Source organism: Oncorhynchus mykiss, chromosome 2, assembly GCF_013265735.2.
Source record: "Oncorhynchus mykiss isolate Arlee chromosome 2, USDA_OmykA_1.1, whole genome shotgun sequence".
NCBI classification, from domain to species: domain Eukaryota; kingdom Metazoa; phylum Chordata; class Actinopteri; order Salmoniformes; family Salmonidae; genus Oncorhynchus; species Oncorhynchus mykiss.
In genome coordinates, this window is record NC_048566.1 from 29,545,044 (window position 1) to 29,555,760 (window position 10,717).

The 10,717-nt window shown below is 39.3% G+C and overlaps 1 protein-coding gene across 1 annotated transcript; it reads left to right on the plus strand.

Moving 5' to 3' along the window:
• Nucleotides 1-200: 200 nt before the first annotated feature.
• LOC110486208 lies at nt 201-8,903 on the plus strand. The gene is made up of 8 exons (XM_021557640.2): nt 201-381; nt 2,528-2,724; nt 3,798-3,865; nt 3,970-4,112; nt 4,258-6,460; nt 6,631-6,756; nt 8,199-8,265; nt 8,634-8,903. Exons 2-5 carry the CDS (start codon nt 2,722-2,724, stop codon nt 5,778-5,780), a joined length of 1,737 nt encoding a protein of 578 aa, XP_021413315.2. The 5' UTR covers nt 201-381; nt 2,528-2,721; the 3' UTR covers nt 5,781-6,460; nt 6,631-6,756; nt 8,199-8,265; nt 8,634-8,903.
• Nucleotides 8,904-10,717: the final 1,814 nt, after the last annotated feature.

The window sequence follows — 10,717 nt, forward strand, 5'->3', positions numbered from 1 at the left end:
TGTAATATACTTTCAAAGCCTATTTTTACATCAATGTTGTGAAATAGGGTGGCAGAACAACGTGGTGGCGAATGTGTCAATAAATACAAAGAAGGTTAATCCACTTGACAGTGTTTGTATTATAATTCACCTCCCTGTCCTCAATTTTTCGATACCCTGACATCCCAGTACACAAAATTGTAGCCTACATGTCCCCAACTACGTCACATCTTGTCCCCTTACCTTTATATATGTCCCATCTATAGGAGAGAGGGTGTGCGCGAGAGAGAGAGGGCGAATTTTGGGCATGGGGTGGGATTGAGGGCGATAGGAAGAAAGAAAGTTGTGTCACAATGTGTATTTGATTACTGTTATCAGGGAGAAAAGGTCTCATTGTTGCAGGTAAGTAACAATAGTGCACTTGTAGGCAAGTTTAACTACCTAGATTACGTTGCGTAGTTGTTTCAATTGCATTCTCGCTTGTGTTTCTGGAAAAATAAAACAGTAAGTAGGCTAATCACTGCATGTCCTTAATTCAGATACCGCTGTCATCAGTTTTCCGAGTAGAAGACAAGGGTTCCACATACGGATGAGGGAAATTGTGAATGACGTGCACAATCTTCCTTACAAACAAAGATTGGAGTCAGACTGCAGTTAGAGTGCAGTATAACTGTAGTATGCTGCAAATACTGGGTCCAAAATAAAAACCTATATTTTTTTGCAGTAATTTTGCTGTGTAGATATTCTGCAATCACTGCGTCCAAAATACCACAGTCGACTGCAGTTTCAAAACGGAAATATTTTTTGTAAGGGTTTCCTGTTGTTCAATATCAATTTCAATGAATGATACACAACCATTTATTATGGAAAGATATACATGATTTTAGTACAACTTTTAGTACAAGACTAATCCTATCGTTTATCAAAATCAAAGGGTGGTTTATGTTTTTGTCGTTATTTTAGTCTTTGCAAACATCATGTCGACCTCATTGGCTGTCAGTCCTTGCCATTACTCCATTTATGAATCTGAGAGGAGTTTCCCTCAGTTGACTAAATAGTGGCTGTGTCAGGCTGTTGATTTTGCCTCGTGCCTTTTTTGTGCCTTGTTTCTCAAAGGTTTACAGCATCAAGGTGAAACTGATACTCCGATAGCAAATCCTTCTGGCCACTGGTTGGCGTCATACACCACGAATGTCTATATTTACGTTCTCTTCCAACGCGCACACTCATTTTCTAGGGTCCGCCCCGCGCCATACACCTGTCCTACCTGCACAATTATCTGGATGATAAAATAACAGTTTCTTTCAGACAGAAATTGTTTCTCATCAAGTAAGCAACCAGGTTAATTCCCAACGTCCACTGTGTGTATTTGGCTTTTCTTTAAAAAAACGTTAGTCTACCTGTATGATACATCATGGAGAAAAGACCAATCAAATTTGGGATTATTCTTACTTTGGCTGTTTCAGGTATGGCAGAAACGTATCTATCTATCTACTCTTCCATGCATCTCAATGTGTTGATTATACAAAAATATGTAGCCTATAACACATTTACACATTACATTTCTTTAAAGACTTCTATTGTAGGGCAGATATTCCCAACCAGGGGTAGTAAGACCCCTGGAGGAACTCGGCCTATCCACAGAGGGTACTTGAGAAGACTCATGAGACCATAGGCCTACTGGTAAAATGCACATGAGGGGGTACTTCAGGGGTACTCCAGGTAGAGCAAAATTCTGTTGGTGAAACAGTAACCGAAAAAGGTTGGGAACCACTGTTGCATGGGAAGCATTGGACTGTGTTGTACTGTAACCTACACTTCTTCAACACCTACACTTGTTCTGGCTCGTGGTGGCCCAACACCCAATTAAGACACTTTATGTTGGTGTTTCTTTTATTTTGTCAGTTACCTGTATTTAAGTAAATCATACTTTGTGGTCAAACCTTATCAGCACACAACCAGAATACCACTTTTTCATGATTCTCTTGTCCCCGGCTGCTCTGGAGCCTTCTTGATGACATTTTGGCCAATAACAATTTTTATTTTTACTTGAAATTGCTTCCTCAGGTGCCTCAAGTGATGCCAATATACTGGAGTTAAAACCCACACTGAGAATATTTTTTAAATCTTAGCAAAACATCTATCATAATCTGTCAATCTGTTATAATGTATAACATGTCTTCAGGGCTATGCAGAATAGTATTATGGATTTACAATCGACCCCACTCAATCAAATATTGGGATAAGACAAAACAACTTATTTCCCGCACTGAGAAAACACATTTGCAAACTTTGTTTTGGAATAAATTAGTCTAAATAATGCATTATGGCAGTGATTGAGATCACAGATGGTGACCCCCCCCCCTTTCAACTCAAAGTGTCTGTTTACAGATAATAATTTCCACGGTACAAGGCATCCTTTATTGGCTGTAATTGGCACTTCAATCAGTCAGTCTCTAAGGGTAATGGCAGTAATTTATTAGATGGCTGTGCAACAGTATTTCTGCTCATTTCTGAATTTCGGCTTGTTTCCCATTCTCCTGTACAGCACTCCTTTTCTTTGCTGACGTAGTGCCTGTTTCCCGTTTACGGAGGGCAACACCCAGCAGCAATGACGAGACCACCCCAGCTACGCTGTCCGCCTACTACTTATGCGTCAGAATCACCAACCAGATTTACACTGAGTCACTCAATAATCAAAGCTCTAAGGAGTACAAACAGCTGAGGAAACAGGTGGAACAGATGGTAAGAGTGTGTTTTTTACTGCTCAAGTCTGTCCATAGAGCTTCAACTCATCACTCAGTCTATACCCACAAAATAACTCTTTGTCCTGGAGATACTTCATGCTTGCCAAGACAAGTCACCCACCATAGAAATATAATTAATAGAACGGGCGTCCCCATTCAAGTCATTTGTGGTAAATGGGTGGACTGGCGGCCATTGCGAGTGTACCCATTGGAGAAAAGCAGGAAGTAAAAGCAGGAAGTGTACCCCTCAATATATGCTGTGATTTGTTGATTTAACTCAACTGAAATGTAAAAATATATTATATTGCATGAGACACATCACTTATTATCATTTGAATGAGGATTCTACATTTCTATGGAAAGGATTGCATCACAATATATGCGGTTAAAAGGTCAAGGGAACACAGACCGTGGGGTATAGAAGAATGACGCTGGATTGGCGCACATTCAACAGATATGATCTAACAAAGTGGATATTCGTCAAATACGTCATGATTGATGTATATTAACAGGCATTTGATTGGTGATGATGACATGAACATGTATTGGGGTTGACATCTATACAAGCATAATACACACATTAAGAATAGCCTATATATGTAGGCACATTTTGCTGGTGAGCTTCCGGATCTTTCCCCCACGGCATTTTCCCCCCACACATTTCCACTGCATTTCCATTGTTTTGGTCAAGTTCCATTGACTTCTTTACTGCATTTATACCAAGCAACCATTGCGAGTGTACCAATGAGTTTACCTGTCAAATTGCGATGGTTAGATGTTCCCAAGTCTGTTCTATTCATTGTATTTCTATGTCACCAACATCATCAGCTCTCCAACACCTAGCAGCGAGCACTATTTTAACAGTAAACAGCAAAAACGAGCCATCACTACTAGCTCACACTCCAGTTGACCCACTCCACTACACCATAGACAAGGATACTATAGATACCTCCCTTACAACCTGTTACAATATCCTCAATATTCAAACAAGTGAAGGTGTGAAGACATGCCTTGTAGGCTTGTAGGATAATACTAAAGTGCTCCTCTGATTGCTGTGTCTTTCTTTTTCAGATGGATGACGTCCACAGCTCTTTGCCAGAGTCTGACAAATACATGGGTGTATTTGATATAATCTTCAGGTGAGCTCTAATGTTGAATTTAATATTTTGCCATTGAAAAAAATATAATTTTTAAGGACATTGACAATTATAATTATTTTTGACTACTGGTCTCACTCTTGCAGTAATGGATCAGTCATTGCAAACTCAACATTAATGTTTGGGACTACATTCATGATCATTCCAACTTTAGCTAAAGGTCTACTTTCCATTCATATCCAATCAAATAAATCCAAAACCCTTGACCTGGACCTCGCCTATACTGAAGGTAAAGAAGATGGCAACCTTATCTACTTCTGCTGTGCAGCAGCCTGATTCATTTGTATGTAAAAAAAAACTGTTTTGTAAATAGCTTAAGAAACTGTTATTAGTCAAATAAAGCAGGAATCACAAATATGTTCTTTATTCCTTAGGTCAACTTCCAATAAAAGCCACACTACCTCTTGTAGCACGTACAACAGCAACCGTAACTTCCTCACCACCATCTACCACAAATACCCCTGCAGCAACGACTACTACAGTTGCCTTAGTTAGTACGGCTAGCCGTTCAGGAAGGGTCGGGGATGGAACTGCATCTACAGCAATGATTTCATCTGGCAACATCACCAGTCTTGCAACAATTAATATTTCAAGTAGTCATACCCTCACAACCACCACAGCACAATTAGCAGCATTACCACTCATATTCCTGAAGAACATAACACTAGAATTAGCAGCATTACCACTCATATTCCTGAAGAACATAACACTACAATTAGCAGCATTACCATTCATATTCCTGAAGAACATATCACTACAATTAGCAGCATTACCACTCATATTCCTGAAGAACATAACACTACAATTAGCAACATTACCACTCATATTCCTGAAGAACATAACACTACAATTAGCAGCATTACCATTCATATTCCTGAAGAACATATCACTACAATTAGCAGCATTACCATTCATATTCCTGAAGAACATAACACTACAATTAGCAACATTACCACTCATATTCCTGAAGAACATATCACTACAATTAGCAACATTACCACTCATATTCCTGAAGAACATAACACTACAATTAGCAACATTACCACTCATATTCCTGAAGAACATAACACTACAATTAGCAACATTACCATTCATATTCCTGAAGAACATATCACTACAATTAGCAACATTACCATTCATATTCCTGAAGAACATATCACTACAATTAGCAACATTACCACTCATATTCCTGAAGACCATAACACTACAATTCGCAACATTACCATTCATATTCCTGAAGAACATAACACTACAATTAGCAACATTACCACTCATATTCCTGAAGAACATATCACTACAATTAGCAACATTACCATTCATATTCCTGAAGAACATAACACTACAATTAGCAACATTACCACTCATATTCCTGAAGAACATAACACTACAATTAGCAACATTACCATTCATATTCCTGAAGAACATAACACTACAATTAGCAACATTACCACTCATATTCCTGAAGAACATATCACTACAATTAGCAGCATTACCACTCATATTCCTGAAGAACATAACACTACAATTAGCAGCATTACCATTCATATTCCTGAAGAACATAACACTACAATTAGCAACATTACCACTCATATTCCTGAAGAACATATCACTACAATTAGCAACATTACCATTCATATTCCTGAAGAACATATCACTACAATTAGCAACATTACCACTCATATTCCTGAAGAACATAACACTACAATTAGCAACATTACCACTCATATTCCTGAAGAACATATCACTACAATTAGCAACATTACCACTCATATTCCTGAAGAACATAACACTACAATTAGCAACATTACCACTCATATTCCTGAAGAACATATCACTACAATTAGCAACATTACCACTCATATTCCTGAAGACCAAAACACTACAATTAGCAACATAACCACCCCTATTCCTGGAGACCATAACATTACAATTAGCAACATAACCACCCCTGCTCCTGGGGACCCTAACATAACAATTAGCAACGTAAGCACCCATATTCCTGGAGACCACAACATTACAATTAGCAACATAACCACCCCTAGTCCTGGGGACCCTAACATAACAATTAGCAACGTAAGCACCCATATTCCTGGAGACCACAACAATACAATTAGCAACACAACCACCCCTGCTCCTGAAGACCACAACATTACAATTAGCAACATAACCATCCCTAGTCCTGGGGACCCTAATATAACAATTAGCAATGTAAGCACCCATATTCCTGGAGACCACAACAATACAATTAGCAACACAACCACCCCTATTACCCCTAAAAATCCTCCCCAGACCAGTAGCACGACAGTCTTCCGTAAAACCTCTCCATCAACAACTGCCTCAGGCCAATCTAACCCCCCAGTTGCCCCTACTGAGAGAGCAACAAGCAGGCATCAGGCTGCCACAGGCCAAACGACCAATCATAAGAACCCAGAGAATACGGAGGCGACACATAAGACCACAGAGAATGCTGCAGCTGTAGTTGCTGGGGGCGGAGAGGGAGTCCCAAGATGGGGGATCGCTCTATTGGTACTGGCTGTCCTGACCTTGTTAATCCTCCTTATTCTCCTAATACTGCTGGTGAGTAGAAAAACAGACAGACACACAGATGCACACAGTTTATCCTTAAATGCATTGTAGACCTCCAATTTCTCAGAAACAGCAACAACCCTGCTATAACAGTTACAGTATGTCATGCTAAGGAGGCCATTTTAAAAGTACTATGATTCTTGTCTTTTCTTGACCTTCAGCTAGTGTGGTTGTGCTGTAGGCAGAGATGTGGAAGTTTCAGCCCATATAACCAGATCAACCACGGGGCAGACATCCAAATGTACTCCACACACAGCCGCTTCGACGTGCCCAACGGCAAGCCTAATGTAAGTCCTATGTCTTGGCAGAGAGGCCAGATAGACACAGACTCAGATTCTGCATTCAGCAGGTTGGCTATGGTTACTAAGACTGTCTACTCTGCCTCAGTGTTAGATAGATGTCTCTTTGTGCCCTTCTGATTTTGACCAGGGAAACCTGAGGCGTGGGAAACACTAGCCTTCCCCTCTACCCTCTCAGCCGAACTACCCCTGTAGCTTCCAGGGAGGGTCCCAAGCCATATTCCTCCCCCCATGCCACCTATTTTCATTGATGCACCAAGTTGCTTATCTCCGAAATCAAACCCGCACATAAGCAGATGTTCTTGGTAGACCAGACAACCAATTAAACACAATCATCTGTGAGCTGTGAGTTTATAGCTTTAATCCTACCTTGGGTACATATGAGGGATGATACCAGAGTTATCATCCAAGGACCTTCCTGTATGGGGCATGTTACTCATCAATATCACTTTGAATGACTGGCAACACCATGATTTGACAGAAAAAAGGTTGTGTTTATTGTGGACATAAAAAATATATATTCTCTAATGAGCTTTGAAAGGGATGCTAAATACAAATGCCATGGGATCTACCAACATCAGGGAGAGTGAGATCTCTCCCTTAACACCAAACAAAAAGACAATTGACTGTACTAACGAGACTTGCATGTTCATCACACTGCAGTGCACACCTCAAGCACACACACACACACGAGAGTTTGTGAAGTGAGGAGGGAATCTACTCAGGTTTTTTCTAGCGTTGATATGTATGCATCATAGATATTTGTTTAGTTTTGGAAATGTACAGTTTTAGTTAGCTTACACATTGCTTATATTCAATCTACTGTATAAGGATATTGTTGCATATGTGTTTATGCACTTCGTAAAATTGTGTTACATTTACATAGATATTTGGTTTAATTCTGTGTTGCTGCTAGCAGTGGTTTGAACATGTTTGTTATGTTGTTTTGTAAAGGGGACAGTGGAAGACATTGGAGGACTATTTGTTCACAGCCTCCAACTCTCCTTGATCAATTTATTTATCGTTCCGTACTTGTCTGCCAACATTTGCTCCAAGACTGACTAGCATATAATGAGAAGAGTGCCCCCTCTGTCACCTGTCTCTATGGCAACAGAGCAGCAGACAGACACATTGTAATTCACAACCACTCTGTTCTCTTTACATAACCTTCTCCTCCCAAAGCCCCTTTAATTGATGAATCACCGGTTTGATTTATTGTTGCAATTAAGCAGAGTGGATGTCTTTCAGGCTTTGTTAACTAAGGCTTTAGAACAGACGAACATCTGCAAGACAAGCTAACATTACAGTTCTATAGAACAGGTCAAAAACAGACTGCAAAATGTAGTTTTGCCTGTAAATTATTGTGTGCGCAGTATTATCTTTACAGACTGTTTTACACCTTTGATGAGTTGATACTTTCTCTGATACAGGACGAAATGCGGGGACCATCGAAAAACCGAACAGGGATGCATGTGGTGAACGAATACTGACACACAGGTACAGTAGGTGACACACTTTCTGTATGCTTATGTACTGCAGTGGTACTTTCAGGCAGACAACAGAGGAAGTGTAGTTTCATGTTTTCAATTCCAGGAGACAATCTCCCCTGAATGCTTTCTTTCCTTCCATACATCAGGGGGATGGGGTTCAATGTGAGGTTCGAATAGGTAGACTACTGATTATTGCCGATATAGGTGTGTAGAGATGTGTCAACATACATATTAATTAAACACATTAAAATAACTTCCTAAGAAAACACATCCCTCATGTAATGTTGAAGATACTGTATATATTTCATTGAAGTAATTTACTGTTTTTACAACAAAACATTTTTTTTGTCCTTTCCCTATTTCTCTTTCCTCCAGAAGCTCCAGTCAATTGGGTAAGAAGACCATCTGAAATGGCCTTATGAAGTAATATGCATGGGAGCAATGACAATTCTGTACAAATGGTCCAATTATCTCTGAAGTATCTGAATGAAGATCATGGCGTTGGCTCACTGATTGTAATTTCAACCTGTATTTATTCAAATCAAATCACATTTATTTATAAAGCCCTTTTTACATCAGCTGATGTCACAAAGTGCTATACAGAAACCCAGCCTAAAACCCCAAGCAAGCAATGCAGATGTCCTAATGTTATTTTATTCCTAATGTTTTTACCACTGGAGGCTGCTGAGGGGAGGACGGCTCATAATAATTGGGGCGGCAGGGTAGCCTAGTGGTTAGAGCGTTGGACTAGTAACCGGAAGGTTGCAAGTTCAAACCCCCGAGCTGACAAGGTACAAATCTGTCGTTCTGCCCCTGAACAGGCAGTTAACCCACTGTTCCTAGGCCGTCATTGAAAATAAGAATTTGTTCTTAACTGACTTGCCTGGTTAAATAAAGGTAAAAAAAAAAAAAAAAAAAAAAAAAAAAAAAAATAGCCGGAATGAAGTCAATGGAATGGTATCAAAGACATCAAACACGTGGTTTCCATGTGGTTGTTACCATTCCATTGACTCCATTTGTATTTCGTATTATTCTGTACGTAAATCCGAGACACTCCATTTAGTATATGTTACTCCTCCCCGACCAACCTCCCTACTTTAGTTTTTGTCTAAAGTAACCAGGCCTTTGAAAGGTATCATATGTCTTGACGTGCTCAGAAATACGTAAATTATGTTTCTAATGGCTCTGAGGCCAGGTTAGACATTTTGGCTTCCTTGTGGTAATGGGTTGAGTTGTATTTTCAGTCTTTACTGAAGGCAAGCTTAACCTTTGTAAAAAAGAAAGATCATCCTAGATCAGTAAATGGGGTCAAAATATGTATCCTGCAATTAACATTTCAGAAGAATGAGTAAGGGTGCCCCTAAGAACAATATCCAATCAGGTACAGTTAACAAGAAGTTCATTGTTTTCAAAGACTATAAATCAAACCTTTTGACTTGGGCTGAGAGATCCAGATCTAATTCCCTACTGCTGGATAAGACATGTTTTGAGATAGGACACTAGCATGCCAAGAAGTTAACTATTCCACAAACCCAACCCAGTGAGTAAAACACCAATGTTATGTATATTTGACAATCTGATTAAATAAATCCACCATTATTAATCAAATCTGTGAGATGTAACTATCTGTACACATTTGAAGTGACCGTGCATTGGAGCTTTGCATAAAAAAAAAAATCAATCATTTTGGGATTAAATATTGTAAATAATAAATAAAGTTTGTTAGATTTTATGGGCAGAAGTGGTTTGGATGCGTTCATGGTTTCTAAAAGAGTTGGATGATTCTGTTCATCAGGAGAACTGAAGCTAGGGCAGAACAGACATGCCTCTGTTTGTATCTAAGCCTGCCCTCATCCCCTGGCTTTTCTTTCTTTTATTCTTTGTGTGAAAGGAACAAGTAAATAGATATCTAGATAACGTGCTTTACAGTTAGGCTGGGTGTGGCGGTGTGATAAAGAATAAGGTATTGTATTAAATTACAAAATGAGTCAGACTCCATAACATTGAGAATAACTCAAACTTTGTCCATTATATGCAAGTCAGTGTGTATTAAAAAGGCAACACCTCTTTCTGCTGTTTTGGCCAATGGGCTAGGTTTAACATAAAAAGTTGACATATGGATGTCCTGGTAACAGATACATAACATTCATGATAACCAGCTACCAAGTGACATTGAGAATTGAAGACTTTTCAAGGTGTGCAGTACAAACCGCATTCTTATCCAAAATGCATGAGGTGTATGTCCCTCCCTCTCCATATCCCCTAACTGTATAGTCTGTATTAGATGTGTCGTTCTACAGTTGCATTGTGTATTTTTCCAGGAAAACATCACAGTGGTTGCTGTTACTAATACTGTCCAGCAGGAAGATAATCAATCAGAGAGAAACTTTCAACCAAAACAAATCAGATCACTTCTTATTGTTTCTAACACATTGAGGTCATTGTTTGATTCTGACCTC